The sequence below is a fragment of the Haliotis cracherodii genome, unplaced genomic scaffold (genome assembly GCF_022045235.1).
Source record: "Haliotis cracherodii isolate W230 unplaced genomic scaffold, xgHalCrac1.p SCAF_4, whole genome shotgun sequence".
NCBI classification, from domain to species: domain Eukaryota; kingdom Metazoa; phylum Mollusca; class Gastropoda; order Lepetellida; family Haliotidae; genus Haliotis; species Haliotis cracherodii.
The window spans coordinates 1,079,267-1,097,789 of record NW_027266297.1 but is presented as its reverse complement, the minus strand read 5'-3'; the positions used below and the strand labels follow the sequence as shown (position 1 = coordinate 1,097,789).

General features: G+C 37.3%; 1 protein-coding gene and 1 long non-coding RNA gene across 2 annotated transcripts; both read right to left on the bottom strand.

The window, feature by feature from the left end:
• Positions 1-282: 282 nt before the first annotated feature.
• LOC139478861 (uncharacterized) lies at positions 283-5,896 on the bottom strand. The gene is made up of 3 exons (XR_011654332.1): positions 5,538-5,896; positions 5,200-5,281; positions 283-567 (listed from the first exon to the last, which is right to left on the bottom strand). It is a non-coding gene; the product is annotated as an uncharacterized lncRNA (long non-coding RNA).
• A 6,325-nt stretch (positions 5,897-12,221) lies between these two features.
• On the bottom strand, positions 12,222-17,359 carry LOC139478351 (fucolectin-like). Its single transcript, XM_071260788.1, has 3 exons — positions 17,149-17,359; positions 14,958-15,182; positions 12,222-12,349 (listed from the first exon to the last, which is right to left on the bottom strand). Exons 1-3 carry the CDS (start codon positions 17,357-17,359, stop codon positions 12,222-12,224), a joined length of 564 nt encoding a protein of 187 aa, XP_071116889.1.
• Positions 17,360-18,523: the final 1,164 nt, after the last annotated feature.

Here is an 18,523-nt window from a genome sequence, read left to right as displayed (position 1 = left end):
TATGTTATGGCTGATCAGTATTATATATCTTTATGCTAATGAAGCAAAACAAATCATGTTTCTGGAAAAAAATCTTATTTATTGATTATATGGCATTTCATTGGTACATATCACAAATTGAAATTTGATCAAGCAAGAAGAGGAACTAGCATAAAGTAACCAGTGGTGTTTGCAAGGCCTTACAGAACAGACGCTTCAATGCCATTTTCTAAATAAACAAATTAGTCAAATCTCAGAAGAATTTTATTGAAGAAGAATATCTAAAGTCAATTGTTTCTGCAGTAAACCACAAAAGTCATTCAGATTTGTATGGTCAGCATCGGTGTACACAACCTGGACATAGTCACAGTGCTTTGGCATAAATTCATTCAGACTTCATTAGTGTCATAATAAAACCACCTACAGTCACACTGATGTGGCATTATTCATTCAGAATCATCACTTTCTGAGGTGAATCTGTTGGTTGTTATCAGGAGTACTGTTCATCTTCCGGCGAGTCCCTTGTCTGAATTGTGTGAGCAAGATCTTCTTAAACGTAGCTGGTGTCAGATTGTGAAATCCAGGTACCTGAAACATTTCATTACATCTTTAGAAACTTGTTAGTCAAAAGTTATGAAACACACACATATTTACAAATGTTTAAAGTTGTTTTCTCAAACAGTGAGGTATTGACAATTTATCTTGCAACTGATATTTAACCAATCTTTGAACATGTAAATAAGCCATTGCAAACAGAAAAGTGTTCAGAAAATACAAAAATGTATCCGGTCTTCTAAAACAATACCACAAGGTTCACCTGAATTTTGCTTGAATGTTTGCATTACATCAAAATGTAAGGAAGGGTAAACAAGACTATGCAAAACTAAGTTACAAAGGTTCTTATACATAAATACATAAATGCAACTATTCATAATTATCAAAACACATGTCATGTAAGTGATCTCAAAATACAACATAATGAGCGAGTGAGTTGGTATAGTTTCATGCAGCTTGTTAGCAATATTCCAGCTATGGGCTTCACACATTGTACCCATGTGGTGAATTGAACCCGGGTTTCAGAGACTGTTTCACCCACTAGGCTACCCTTGCACACCAAATACAAAAGAAAGTATATTAGGAATTCAGACAATAGATATTCTCACCAAATTCATTAATTCATTAATGGAAGCTATATTGAAATTCAAATTTTGACAAATTAGGATGAGACTGTAGAAGCATTTATCTAAGTTATTATGGATATGAAATATCTACCGTTAATTGGTAGTCCATCATAGACAGTGATAAGAAATTCAACTGAAAAGTACAACCTGAACCATCAACTAAAAACTATGTATATTACATTAAAGGGGCCGGTCATGTATTACCGGTATGTTCTCATTCATTTTTGACACAACCCTCCCTGAAAGAAAATGCAAAGCACTTTATATTTTATTGTCCATTTTGTCAAAAGTCTCCCCTAGAGACTCTCACATTTTGGGGTGACCCTCCCTGTTTGTTCTGATCTGAATTCAAATATTCATGACTCATTATCATATTTTATCATTCATACTATCTTTTTTGAAAATTAACTAAATGAAGATTAACAATAACATGCAAATCTGCCAAAATATTGGCCTGGCAAAGTTTAAATTAATAATAATTACTGTTATAAAGTTTTGGATCCATCGTCTGTTTCTAAATACAGTGAAACCCAACTTTGACTTGTGTGGCATTGTTGAATCATCTACCCAATGTTCTTTATGCATTGATATGCATCTGCACAGAGTGGTCAAAGTCTGTGTCTGACACATAGTGTGCTACAAGGGAGACATCAGTTTGTGTCTAGCCAAACTGTCTGATAATCTCAAGGGCTGCCTTGGTAGCATCAAGGGATGTAGCTAATCCTAAATAAACATAAAACAAGTGACATCATCTCTTCTACAGAACACATGATCAAAGCCTGCCCCACCTTTGATGTTTATTACCTTGCTACTCCAAAAACAGCTAATTAGCAAAATGAACTCAATGTCAACTCATTGTGGACTAGGGATTAACAGGGCAATTAGTGTCGGGTGGGTATTAGTACTTGCAATTGTCTGTTAATTACTTAATTGAGTAGTGACGGCTTAGTCAGTTGTGCCTTTACAACTGCTATTCAACTTATCGAGTCAGTTTACTATGTAACATGCTTGTTGGGACCAAGGAAATGTATCTTGCTGGATAACAGTTTTTTTCTAATTTATCAGAGATAAGAAATAATAATAATGACGTTTTTGATGTGCATTTCTTTGTTGTGTTCACTAGGATGATGGTGATGGTGTTTGAATTATTAGACACTATTTAATCCAAAAGAGGAATAGGGTTGGTGAAGAGGCAAAGCTTATTTGAACAACATATATATTGATATACAGAAACTGTACAACAAACAGATTAACTGTATCTACAGTTGAAACTATCATGATGCAAATTTTCACTGAATCAAAGTCATATCTTTTCAAGACTCAGATCAGGTTGTAGTGATTGAAGGTCACATTAAACTTGCTAATTTCAAATCATTCATCCCACACTTATGATTTGGTTTGCTGTTTTATGCCGCACTCAAGCAATATTCCGGCTATATGTAAATAATCGAGTCTGGACCAGACAGTCCAGTGATTGACATCATGAGCATCGACCCACACAATTGGGATCAATGACATGCATCAACCAAGTCACCGAGCCTGTTCGCCACCTGATGGCGTTAGTCAACTCTTTAGACAAGCATTGTCACCCGTTACGGAAAGTATTGGGTTACAAATATCCCTTGTAAAACCTTTCAACATGTTCAAATGACACATTGAAAGGCCATTGTGAAAAATTGCACCATGTTAGGATTCTTAAATACAGTTTCAGCTTGACATTGAGTACTTTAAACTTTAAAGTGAAAAATACATTCACAACAAGTGAGCTGTGTCTGCCAATCAGAGTCGGTGGGTAAATTGGAGTAGGGGACTAATGTCGAAGGTAAACTTGTTTCAACGTTTAACAACTACATGCATTTGTGTTTGTATGAGACGATGTGTGTTTAATTCCATATATTTTACTTCAAAGCATGTTATCACAATAAATTGAGTCGGGTATAGGATAAGTTGGAGTAGAGGCTAATTTCTATTGTAAACTTGTTTTAACATTTCACAATTATTGGTCTTTGCAAGTTATCAATCCTAGTTTAATTTCATTTATTTTACCAAGGTAAAAAAAAAAATAAGGTGTCATTTTCGTCAAGTAATAATTGCCGTTTTCGCTTTCAGCGAGTATTTCGCCAGTCAGTGCTGTTTTGCTAAGGTGTTGTTTCAGCTATAACCCGCTTATTGCACATTATTAGTTTCAATTTATATTTATAATCATTTTAACCACCGTGAAATAAAAGTATATAGAAAATACACAAGCACTTGTTATAAAATGTGCATCCGCAGGCAATATTTATAAGATAATCCTGCATGTAGCTGTGGCCATCACACTGAAGATGCACTTCACTTCTTTCTCATATGTCCAAATTACAATGATTTAAGACAGAATATGTACTATTATGTTAAGGGATATGATCTAAATTCAATTCTATTAGGTAATCCTGAAAGGACGTCAAAAATAAACTTAGAAATTCTTAAATCAGTAGAAGACTACATTCAGCTATCCAATAGGTTTTGTGATTGTACATAGCATCTTTAATTTATAATACTATTCCTTGCCGTATATTGCAGTACACTATTATTACTAAAAATGCGACATGACAGCCCCGACAACGTAGTTTCTATAATAAGAACATGTATATAATTGTATTCCTTGACTGTACTTTTGTCATATCATATTGTATTCTAATTCTGGAGCGGTATTCAAATAAGTTTTTGCTTGTTTACCCATCCAGTTCACATATAAATGTTTAAAACAATATTTAGTAAACAAATAATTTAAACTCATGCAACAACATAGCGTGTGGAGACGATAGACCACTGAAAAGAGCATATATATGCACATCCAATGACCCCTGACATCACAAGGCATTGTTTTGCCAGTGTGTCAGGCAACAGGATACTACGAATTACATCACAGGGTACTGTGACCTGTTTGAAAAGTTAGGTACTGTATTCTAAAGGTAGGCCCAAAATTCTAGACAATCCAGTGATTGATATTGTGAACATCAATCCACACTGTTAGATGGTCACTGTCAGATGCCATGAACCAGGTCACTGAGCCTGATCACCTGATCTATTAGGTTATCTCTTATGGGTGAGGCTAAAACGGCACCTCAGCAAAATGTCACTGATTTCTCCAACGAAAACAGCACCTTGATTTGGCAAAAAGGGCTACTAATTGTTGTCTGTTATCTGGAGAGACATGTTGATTCCTTGCCGGAATATATATAAATGAAATTTCTATAAAATTACTATTCATTTCCTACTTACTAAAATAAATATGACATATATAGTATACCTGTTGTCCAGTTTCTTGACATTTTCGCCAGACTCAGGTTCAGCTTGACATTGAGCTAATCTGAGTAAAGCTACTTAAAACTTCAAAGCATGTGATCTTTCAATGATAAGTTTAGTTGCACCTCCCAATCAGAATCATGAGTAAATTTGAGCAGAGGCTAATTTCTAATGTAAACTATTTTTAGGTGACTAACATTTAACAATTATTTGTGTTTGCAATTTTAATTGCATTTATTTTAATTCAAAGAAATCAAAGCATATTATATTTTCACAATAAGTTTAGTTGCATCTCCAAATCAGAGTCGGCAAGTAGATGCTAGTTTTTAATGTAAACCTTTTTGAACATTTCTCAGTTATTTGTGTTTACAAGTGACCATGCAAGTTTAATTTCATGTATTCGGGCATATTCAGACCCAAGGTAAAAAAAATAACAAGGTGCTGTTTTCACCAGGCAATAGTAGGCGAGGTACTATTTCCCTTTATAGTATAACCCTCTCTTACAACTAGCATAGGTTGATGGGGACCAATTCCAACCCGGAATCCCCATATGAGTGGGTATGGTTTTACACTGTTTTTAGCAATACCACAGCATGGGACACCTGACATAGACTTCACACATTGTACCCATGACAAGAATCGAACCTTGGTCTTCAGCACTTCAACCACTAGGCTACCCCACCGCCAAAATTCCCAACATGATAAAGTTGTCATCACGGTATTCTTCAACAAGTTCAAGTGAAAATATCCATACCTTTCAAATGTCTTATCTTCCACTTCACAATGTTCACTGTTGCAAAACTCCTGTCATTTAATTTGTTCTTGATTATTCACACCTGCAAAAGTAAGTTTAGTCGGTACGGTATGAACTAAAAAAATGAGTCACTATAGAGTATCTAGATATAAAGGAATATAAATAAGCAAACATATTTCTACATCATATACATTAGCAAGGATTAACATAAGTTAGGTAGATTGCTTATCCTACAAAAATTAAATCACACATTTACTAACATATATAAAACAGAATAAGTGGCTTACAGAAGATAAATAACTTTAACACGTGATCAATATTATTAACATATTCCTTACCTGAATCAGAGACCATATAACAGTCTATGTATTATGGTCTCTGTCTGAATATGTCACATCTTCAGCTCCCTGCAATCGAGGTTGTGAAACATTTCTGCTGTAGGAATATTACATCCGCTGGGATATCCCTTGTCACACTGCCTGGCATGGTAGGCAAACGCATATTCCATACACCACATAGGTATACTTCCTAATACACACTGTCGAAATCCCCGCGGCTCCCAATATGGCCTGTATGAACAGTAATCGGCCAACCTCGTCTCTTTCCGTAACTGCTGCAGAAATGACCGCTCGTCATTCGTGACCAACTCGTGTTATTCCGGGACAAGCAAGTCTACCCATAATTCCCTGTATGGCCGAGGGCGCCATTTTGGAACACAAATGTAAACAAACACTCAAACCTCGTGTAATCGATGTACACCGTGATGCTTGATTGCGATATGCTTACCTCGTGTATCGATACATTGTTCTCAATCACCTCTAACTCGGAAATCCCGGTCGAAATCCACCTGAGCCATCCACAACGAGGACGTCAAGTATTTCGAAAACGCGATTGACAGCCGAAGGAAGGAAGAGCAGCTTGCAGATGCCAGGTACGTAGCAGGGCTTCGAGACATAATGTTCCATGATTTCTATACAGAGATCTTATGGAATGGATTGATTTAGATATTTTCCTGATCTCCATGTTACTACTGTTAACGTCAAGGGCCTTTTAGTTTTGTTGTTTTCGGAAACCCTTTGTTATTATTATGATCAAGTGTTTGTTGTGACATGGTATTTCTATCTGGGATTGCATAAGAGCTACAGGTGCAGGACTTTTAAGGGTCGTGTCCTTATTCTCAACATAACGCTGGGATTTGATGATGAGGGTTAGTTACCAAGGGTATAAATCTGGCAAAGTGCATGTCAAACAAAACGTGGCATTCAATTCCAATCATGTGTTGCCACCTGAACCACCTGAAAGTGAGATATGGATTACAATGAATAATGACAGCTTATCAATCTTTAACAAATTCACACTGAAACATTGAAAGGATAAAGACAAGTTAGTTGTTTTCTGTTTCAGCATTTTCAGGGTTTGTGGGGAGGTTCACAGACATCCTCAGGGAGGATACCAAGTATTGAGTGAGTATTTTTGTTTGTGATAAATACAAACTACATGTATTCATCATGGTATATTTCAGTGTAATGTGAAACATCACACTCACAATAGTCCAGCTCTGTGATGGCAGCCTGTAAATAATTGAACATGGACCAGGCAATCTAGAGATTGTTATTTTCAGCAAAGATCCATGCCCTCAGAGTATGATGACAACCTAGTCTGACCACTCAATTCATTAGTTGATTAGTGTTTGCAGCGGTAGAAACTAACACTTTCAGTCCACTAGTCCTAAAATGATAGCATATAGCAAAACCTTTAAAATGTCAAAATGACTAGTGCCAATTTCTAACCCTGGTGTTTGGATGTTGTGTTTGTGTGTGTGTGTATGTATGAGTGTATTTAGGTTGGTTTGTTGTTTAACGCCGCACTCAGCTATATGACGGCGGTCTGTAAATAATCGAGTCTGGACCAGACAACCCAGTGATTCATATCATGAGCATCGAGCCACGGAATTTAGATCAATGACATGCATCAACCAAGTCAGAGAGTCTGACCACCCGATCCCGTTAGTCGCCTTTTACGACAAGCATAATGGCCTTTTACGGCAAGCATGGGTTGCTGAAGACCTAGTCTACCCCGGAATCTTCACGGGTCGAGTGTATTTAACTTAAATCATGAATCTTATACTTGTTTCTCTGTGCTTTTACAATGTAACCCAAATTTTCTCTGGAATAATAAAGTATTCTCTTATTTATATCATTTCTGAACAAAGTGTCATATCAAGGTTAGATCTCTGTCAAAACAGTGCCATGGAAAAGCCAAACAAAAAGCCTAGAAATTAAAGTAAATACTGCATTGCATTAATCTGCATTTCAAGAAAATGTGGCAATAATTCATGGAATGATATTCACCTCGGTGAGGATCTCTCTGCATTGTCAAACAAGTTATTTCCTATGTAATGTATGTGTTGAATGACCCTGACTTTGTTGTCAAAATATTGTTTTAACATTTGTTCAATATGGGGATAAATGTCATCTCTGAATGTTTGACATGAATTATTATGATTAGGGTAGTTCTAAGTCGGAATCACAACCAGGGTCTTTTCATTTGAATCAAATGTACAACATGTACAGTTTGGACATTTCTGTGATGTGAATGCTACTTATGTTTGTAGAATGTCCGGATGAATAAAAGAGACAGTCATCCGTGCAGCGTCAATGCAAAGAAAGACCATAGAAGAGCAACAGTGAGTGGTAAATATTTTGAAATTATTCTGTTTGGTTCATATGGTTATTTTGCAAATATGTCTTCAGTTTGTTCCTTATCGCTGTAGGCACGGATGTCCTATTATCTAAGGCACTACAATTTTCTGTGCAGAGTTGCATCTCTTGGGCTTAGCAGAAACCTATAGTCATGGGTTCAAATCCTGGTTCTCGCCGATTATGTTGCTAGGTTTGTCAGCATTATACACATACTCTTGGGATTCATCAAAGACCTGCATCACTTAGGACTTTCTTCCCACATCAAACTAACATGCGGTGATATATCTGGAATACTGTTCAAAGCAGTGTTAAAGCCAAATCATTTATTTAACACTGCATCCAGCAATAGTTTGGCTATATGACAAGGATTGTGAATATATATTTTTCAATGTTGATGAGTTGAAACAATCACTAAATGACATCTCTTAAAAAGATTCCCAGCATTCCAAGCCTAATTAATAGATAAGGTTGTGATTGAGTAGGCTCATTGATCACATGTAATCATACCACAGTGATGTGGGATATTGTCCATAATAGTTATCATCGGTTTGTCTGGACCGAGTTCATAACATTAGTCACTGGTTTGTCTGGTTGAGAATTGAGATGTGATTATCTTAAATGTTTAGCATATAACAAGACTCACATATGACAACTTAAGTGATTTTGCTGCCTTCTATCTGTAAGTACATGTGGCAACAATTCTTTTTGATTGCTAAAATCTTTTTACATAATGCTGCAGAAACTGAAGTCCTGCTTGAGATCCCTTGATGAGTACTCCAGGTTGACAGTCTGGAAGGACCAGACAAGGGAGTCCTAAACAGAGGCTGCACCCCTTCAGATATAAGAGGTGATTTGCAGACAGCGATGATGAGGGTCCTGTTATTTCAATGGAGGCCGACCGAGAAATTGTATGCCAAATGGTACTGGGACACACAAAGGCTGGTCTAGCTAATGTGAGAAGACCAACCAATGCCAAGCTGGAGTGGAATTCTTCCAGGACATTCAGGAAATTCTTGTAAACACTTGAAAGGAATGATAAATGGGACTTTTTGTCTTTAAATGTGGACCCAAACACCAAATGGAAAGTTCACAATTCTACTAACACAATGCAGCAGAGATAGAGTCTAACTGGTATCCCCTCATCCTGGTTCCTGTTCATCCATGGCAATATAGAAAGAAAAGGAGGATTGAGGGAAAGTAAGTTATCTGAACTGGTGAACATAATCCATAGGTACTGTCAAGCGAACAGTTATCACACGCTGTTATGAGTATTGAAGAATAGGATGAAATTGCATACTGCATCAGGAACCATCATGTGAACACTGTTCAATGTGCGATATACTATAGGCATATGAATAAAAGAAATTGATAATTTGATTGTTGCTTATGTTTCATTTGCCAGCTGTGTAAATGGGGATGTTTCATGATTTTGCCTCAGTTTAATAGCCACACTTATCTTATGAAACCATGCATTGCTTGGGCATCTCAAGATAAATAACACATGTTTCCTTTGCTCTGAAAACGTCTGATGACACATTGATCTGTTATGTCAAAGGTTAAAGTCACAACCAGACAAAAAGTTTGTTTGTGGTCTAACTCTTCCTTTGGGCAGGGGTCGAAGTTGGAAAAAGGTCGTGTGTGATCTATATACACTACATTTTCCCTTAAATTGCCTTTTCTACAGAAGTCTTAGTAACTCTTATACATATACTGGTTACATTACTTCCATATTTTGGTCAATGATATGTTGAATTCTACCAAAGGACTGCATATTTGGTTTATGTGCTGGATAGCTCTTTGAAATGTTTTTGAAATATTTATCACTGATATTGAAGGTCAAATTCACACTCAAACGTGATAACTCATGAGGGGTTGAAGTGTAAAATCAAGGCAACAGTGAAGGGGTCATTCATAAAGTATTTCTGCAATTATAACTAAAATGCCTATTTCTGGAGATATTTGTGAAGTATTAAGCACATCATTGTTATATTATTTGAATACACATATATGTGCAGTGGTTACAACTCCAGTGTCAAATTAAATGTCAATCCCTTTTATTAAAATAATTCACAGTAACTGAGGAAGAGCTTAATGTAGTACCATAAAACTAGGGTGAGGCAAATGTCAATGAAGTTAGTATTTTGGATATAACAAGTACATGTACCGTTACAAATAGTCTTTTTATCATCTCACCAGGACCAAAGGCCCAAGTGAGCACATTGTCAATGACTTTTTCTTTTTCTCAGTACAAACTGGAAGTCTGGACATGAAATTTAAGGATATCATTATACAAGAACTGATGTTTGTTCATTAAATACCATTAACGTCCGAAAAGGACAAAATATGAAATTGAACAATTTTCTTCTCCAAAAATGTTTTAGGAGGATATTTACCATCAAAATAACACAGAATATTACAACAGGTATCTGTAATGCACAGGCTAACATTATTTACCAGAAGCAAGTCATGAAGAAAATTTGCATCCGGATACCTTCCGGAAACCTTCCGGAAACCTTCCAGATGCCTTCAACAACCTTCAAATTGCTTGGTATTTTCAAGTTAATTTTTTTATGTGTTTCACACTTAAGTGAACAAAATGCACCCCCCAAATTTTGACATTTTTTTTGGAAGGTTTCCGGAAGGTATCCGGGCCGGATCCAAAATGGGAAGGTTTCCGGAAGGTTTCCGGAAGACGGAAACCTACACTTTTTTTGCTGTGTTTGTTATTGGTCACCTCAATTATAACACGCAAGTACTTACCTCAAAGTACAACCTGTGTAAATACTTACGTGTCATTCTGTGAGCCAGTTCTCTGTGAATACAATACTTATCTTCTTTTCCAGATCTCTAGGCTAGGCATCTTATCTCACACACACACACATGCACACGCACACGCACACGCACACGCACACACACGCACGCACAAGGATTGGCCAAGGATCCTGTTCCCAATGACTTTGCTGAAGAATGACAATTCTTCGTGCAGCCAATTCCACCATTTTCGACTTTCAAGGTCAAGGTAACCCTTTTTACTTTTAAAAGTTGCTTGGTTGAATTTGTCATGTCAGAAAACATATTATTAGACACTAAAATCATGACTATCGGACAATGTTAACTGTGTTTGTGAATTTCACCAACTGCCAAAAGTGCGTTGATCTTTCAACGTTTTTGACCATATCTCCCCCATTTAAGGTCGGAAGTATAACAAACTATATATTTCTAGGTTCCTTATGACTGGACGAGTAATTTGATATGCATATTGACACAATTTTGAATTTTGACCCCTGTTTGAGCTTTGTTGACCCTCCCACAAAATGCCCGGGATTTTCAACCGGGCAGCCAAAGTAAAAATTGTTCAGTATACATCAGGTAACTCAAAAAAACTTTCAAACCTTTGTTTCCATGATTTGGTCACGGGACCTACAGGTTGTTCTTCTAGTAACTACGCTCATATCGATCACCTCTCCTTTTGAGGAACTATTTTATTCCGCGATGGAGCTTGTTGTGTGGCTGTTGGTTTATACACGAAGTCTCACGTATTAAATACAGTTATCCTTTGAAGTATAAACAGTGATATGAAAAATTCTAAAAATAATAGACATAGTGTATGTTCGGTCATTTCTGCCAGGAGATCAGACAGCAGGTGAACCTGAATCATAATCTAGTTACGTCTTACTAAACGTCGATATATACCTACATTATTAGGTATCCTTTATTCATTTCGTTTGTAAAAAAACCGAATGAATGAGTGAATGAATCAACTAATCAATAAATCAATCAAACGTAGTAGCAAACTTTCGCGTATCAACCAATCACATGCCATGCAAGTATTGTGACAGTCGTGTTTCGTAGCAATTTGATATTTACACGTGATCGTGATCGTATTACAGCATGGATAATTATTTTTAAAAAGTAATATGGTTTAGCGTGCGTTGTCCACTTAACAAATATTAGGGAGACGCTACCCTGTGTGCAGTCCGGTGTTTGGTAACCGGCCGGACATCCTCCTGAACATTCACCAGTTGCATGGTCCTTACACATTCTGTCTGTGCATTGGTTGGAGCGGCGGCGTCCATACTCTCTCGTGGGACATGCTGAAACAGCAGATACAGAGGCAATGGTAATTTCATGAAACAATTAAATTGTGTCCCACCCAATTGCAGTTCATCAAAGGTTTGCATATGAATGTACATATATCTGTTGAGAATATCTATCACATTCCTGGCGGTGTGTGGAGTATTGGTTTCGTTAGTTTGTTTTATTCTATTGACTGATGTTTATTCGCGTTTTAGTCACTGTGTAGTGTCTTTGGTTTGTGACTCACTGGTGTTGCAACTGTTGCCAAGACATCCTGACGTACAAATTCCACTGGGACACCGGTGACGTAGTCCCAGTGTCACAGTTGCAGTAGTTGTCACTGTCAGAGCCGAAAGCACCAAGACTGTACACTGTCAAATGGATGTTTAATTCAGTTCGTACATCACACAACAATTTATCCACATGTATTTTATAGGTTAATGTAACCATTTATAAGCATGCGTGTCTACAGATCTTTTGTTATATCTTACTTCCTAGCATCTAATATTACCTATTTCATGTATAGTTTGATTCACTCTATGACTAATTGTAGTAGATGACTGACATTCCATACACGATATCAATAGAATTATTACACAAAACAACATCAGTATTTCATAGAGACATATACATTATTTTTAAAAAGTGTCTTTCTGGATCACATTTGTTTCGCTCCTATTAGTTTCATAATCACTGATTTTTTACATCAATATGAAACGTCAACGCCAGAAACTAATCAGTCTAAATTATCCGTCTAAAACGATTCCGTGAGGCGTAAAAGGCAAATTAGCATTGAAAATAATATGAATGGATCACTGAATTTCAGTGATTACACCTGGTGTTCGCGAAAAGGGCCAGCATGTCCTGCCCTACCTGTATTATCCGCTATAGAAATAACCCAACAATCATGTGATGGACCAGAAAATCAAGTGACATGATGCCGCATTTACTGATTTTATTGAAATTAAAAATGATATGTTTATTTTGAATTACGTCTGCCGTGTACAAGTACAGAGATTCTGCTGCTCATACGTAAAGTAAAACTGTGAGAAATGCATGTATGTTTTTTACGTTAAAGAGATTAGTGTATGTTTGTTAGCAAAAACATTGTTTCACAATGCAATAAGAAAGTATCACTCAATAATTCAGAACCAGCACATATAGGAGAAACCTGATAAGGATCTATCATTTTTACCGTATTTTCATATCTGATGCTCCTATCTGCCAAGAATGATTTACTCAAATTCCGAATAGTTAATTGTATACCCATTTTCTCTCGATAAGATGTTGTCATAAATAATATTTTTTTTACAAATATGCAGGATAAACTAACCTATTTTGCGCACGCATGATCTTACTTTAACAATGTACATATTTGACAGAGACCTATACATAAACAAGTGGCACTCACTTTGAACTACCTGCAATGCACAAAGAGAAGGCCTACGAAACAAGGTGCATTACAGATCAAATTGAACAAACCCTGTTTTGCTATGTCTTGCTCGAGAAGATGTATTTAAGGACATTTACAAAAGGATAAATAGGATATAGTTAATATCTATCACTAAATATATACAACCGAAAAAATATAAGGGACCTCAGGAAATGATAGTGAAGGTGTAATGACGATAAATGTTTGTAAAATTAATTTCGGGCGTGTAGATCAATATCTGGGGTAACCAGAACATTCACGACACCAAAATGGCATACTGTTGATTAGCTTGCATATGGTAACCCTTGTTATTGCCCGCCATTCCGCCCGAAGAGCTACCCAAGGCTGAGACACGTTGGCGGGTCCTGATTATTTGGCGTGCACTCTCCACCCGAGAGCATCACACATATGTTCTGTTGGGGACAAGTCAGAGGACTGAGCTGGCAAGTCCACCGCTTTCTCGTCAGAGAAAAGAGACGACGACCTGGCCACAATGTGGTCTGGCATTGTCATCTTGCAGTTCAAAATGTCTGTCAATAATTCTAGTGAATGGAGCAACGACAGCAGGCAATATTTCGTCAAAATATTGCTGTTCAGTCAATTGTACATTTATGAAATCCCAATCAGATTGCGTGTCATGTGAGATACCACCCAACACCATGACACTACCGATCCCCATACGGATCATGGTCTCGAATTGTTGCCCTGGTATACCACTCGCCGCTCCGTCGCCAACAACGTTTTCTGTCATCTGCGAATTGAAGAGACAACCTTGATGCAACAAGGAACATGGTGTACCGCTATTGGCGCACAATCCTCCCCTGGTGGTGTCTAGCCCACCCTAATCTTTGCCGCCTTAAGCTGTAAGGCGGACTGCATAGAACTGCTTTTAACGGTATATGTTTAAATTGGCCCTCCTGTTACTTTACGAAATTCTTTATTCGTAACAGGAGCAGATTTGCGTTGTCGAATTAATCTAATGAGACGATCTGATCTAGATGTGTGTGGTTTAAGTCCTGCCACGGCCATGTCTCATTGCAATCCCACCCATTTGACGTTACTTGTCCCACAGTGGAGAAATTACACTTTTGGATTTGCCAAACATTCGGGCAACTTTAGATGTTGACGTTACTCTCCAACCCCAGCCCCGCATCATACCCACAGTTCGTCATTTTATCCGTTCATTGAGATAATGTCTCGCATGCATTTTTAAGCATATGATCGTTCAATTGCATTAATGATTGTGCGTACAGTTTGGCCTCTGTGTGTACGTGCATCACATGCTCTTCATGCATGATTTCATTCTGATTAGACTTTGCTTTCACATACACCACCGCGGTATTGCATATCTCAACGATATCTTCATTCAAAAAATGTGTTTCCCTTATTTTTTGTCGGTAGTATATATCTCTTGATTTCTGTGTGATGATGTTTGCTTGCATTCACTCACTCTTTCATAACTGTTAAATTTGGGGCGTTTCATTTCCTAATTATTGCGCTGCACCAAGGTTTAGAACAAGATATATGATATGCTACTGACTGCTTACCGTCTACTTCTACCTCACAAAAGTCAAGTAAAGGTAAACTGTCGTCAGTATTGTTCACTGTTGGGTAAAGTAAAATGTAGCGCCCCGTGCCAGAGCAGGGTGCCCGCGTGACGTCAGCAACGCCACTTCCATCACTTTCTCCTGTCACGTTGTAGCAGTTGTCACAACTGGGTGTATCAGTCGAGTTGGTCACATACACCTGGATGCCATTTCTCCTTGGTCTATCTGGAACAATTCTTTCAATATATTCACAAGAAGGAAATTGCATTCATCTAGGCACATGAACACATTTACCACTGTCTGGAAGACAAAACTATGGTTTTGAACACACGGAATGTAAAGGGACATACTGACATTATACAACGAGCAAAAAACTCAAACAAACACAAACTAAAAAAAGACCCACACTAACAAACAATAGACCAACACAAACTAACAATAGCCCCACACAAACTAACCAGAGACCCACACTAACAAACAATAGACCCACACTAACAAACAATAGACCGACACAAACTAACAATAGACCCACACTTACTAACAATAGACCCACACTTACTAACAATAGACTAACACAAACTAACAATAGACCCACACTAACTAACAATAGACCAATACAAACTAACAATAGACCTACACTAACTAACAATAGACCAATACAAACTAACAATAGACCCACACTTACTAACAATAGACTAACACAAACTAACAATAGACCCGCACTAACTAGCAATAGACAAACAGTAACTAACAATAGACCCACACTTACTAACAATAGACTAACACAAACTAACCATAGACCCACACTTACTAACGTTAGACCTACACTAACTAACAATAGACCAATACAAACTAACAATAGACCCACACTTACTAACAATAGACCCACACTTACTAACAAAAGACACACACTAACTAACAATAGACCGATACAAACTAACAATAGCCCCACACTTACTAACAATAGACCCACACAAACTAACACCAACACAAACTAACAATAGACCCACACTCACTAACAATAGACCAACACAAACTAACAATAGATCAACACAAACTAACAATAGACCCACATTCACTAACAATAGACCCACACTTACTAACAATTGACCCACACTAACTAACAATAGACCCACACTAACTAACAATAGACCCACACTAACTAACAATAGACCCACACTAACTAACAATAGACCAATACAAACTAACAATAGACCCACACTTACTAACAATAGACCCACACTTACTAACAAAAGACACACACTAACTAACAATAGACCGATACAAACTAACAATAGCCCCACACTTACTAACAATAGACCCACACAAACTAACACCAACACAAACTAACAATAGACCCACACTCACTAACAATAGACCAACACAAACTAACAATAGATCAACACAAACTAACAATAGACCCACATTCACTAACAATAGACCCACACTTACTAACAATTGACCCACACTAACTAACAATAGACCCACACTAACTAACAATAGACCCACACTAACTAACAATAGACCCACACTAACTAACAATAGACCAACACAAACTAACAATAGCCTCACACAAACTAACCATGGACCCACACTAACTAACAATAGACCCACACTAACTAACAATAGACCCACACTTACTTACAATAGACCAACACAAACTAACAAAAGACCAACACTAACTAGCAATAGACCCACACTAACTAACAATAGACCCACACAAACTAACACTAGACCCACACTTACTAACAATAGACCCACACTAACTAACAATAGACCCACACAAACTAACATTAGACCCACACTTACTAACAAAAGACCCACACTAACGAACAATAGACCAACACAAACTAACAATAGCCCCACACAAACTAACCATAGACCCACACTTACTAACAATAGACCCACACTAACTAACAATAGACCCACACTAACTAGCAATAGACCCACACTAACTAACAATAGACCCACACTAACTAACAATAGACCAACACAAACTAACAATAGCCTCACACAAACTAACTATAGACCCACACTTACTAACAATAGACCAACACTAACAATAGACCCACACAAACTAACAATAGACCCATACATTCTAACAATAAACCCACACTAGCTAATATATCCCTAGTATTACCGGTTGCAACCACTGGCCCTTGATGCCAATCAATAAAGATACTTAACTCACAGTCAAGTCTGAAGTAGATGGTGACCTCACGTATCAGCACTGTGTCATTGAGATCCACACGCCACCAGTTGGGGTTGCTGGGCACCGTATCTATGCAGACCTGATACGTGGATGCATCAGTGTTCCCGTATATAGCAAAGGATGACGGGAAATTCTTATCTCCACTGGATGATGTAGCCTTCTTCCTCGCCACATTTTCTAGAAAATGCATCAAGAAGTTATTTCTCTCCAAGCCATCCTATTTGTTTGTATTCAATATCTTCAGTCAGTGGTTATTCTCTATTTTTCCTCTTGTACCCTACATTTAGATCTGTGGTATTAACATTACTTAGATATGTCAAAGTGATTTCAAATTCTTTACACACAAAACCGAGCGATAATGTGTACTGTTTATTAAGTTAATATCGAGCTTTTGTGTCCTACAATACAGATGGGTGTTTCTTTATTTTCCTCTCTGCTCGACGAAATATATATATATATATATATATATATATATATATATATATATATATTCCATAATCTTATCGTACACTAACACCAACCCTTTATCCTCTCTTTGACATTCTATGGTAATTACTGTTATTATTATTATTGACGACAAGATATATTTTCACAATCACAAAGTCGAACATCATTACCTATGGTTTCATGACATATGTATTTCCTCTATGAATGAAAGAGGTGTGAATCCATGCATGTACATACTTTAACCAGACACAAATGACTACAAAGAAGCTGCAACAGTTGGACGCTTGATTCACTTGTTGAAAGACGGGAAATTCGTATGGTCAATATTAGTGACGTTTCTTTCGTCAATAGGATGTCAGTACTTGTGTGTGTTGTTGTAGTTACATACGTGTCTGACATGTTGGACCAGACCGTCCTGGGTGACAGGCTGGCGGACTGCAGCCGGAAGTACAATCATACTTGTCTTGGTCACAGTTACATCTGTAGCCGCACTGAAAACCGAATGTACCATCGGGACAGCTACCTGTAACACAAGTATTATATCAGATAAAGACAGTGACAATGGAAACATTTGTATTTAATCAGAACAGCTGCCTGTAACATAAGTATTATATCAGAGATAGACAGTGACACTGGTAGATGTATGTACTATCAGGACAGCTGCCTGTAACAAGTATTATATCAGAGATAGACAGTGACATTGGTAGCTGTATGATTAATCAACGCACATCCACATACACATCCATGGTAATCGGCAATACTGATTGATTCCGTCTCTTCTGTCAAAAGTGTAATTTCTGTCCATATACTTTAAAAAGGAGTATTCAAAGTATGTGTAGCAACATATTTTGAGCAGGACGTACCATGGAAATCAACCAAGAAAGTGTATTGCAAATACTAGTCACAA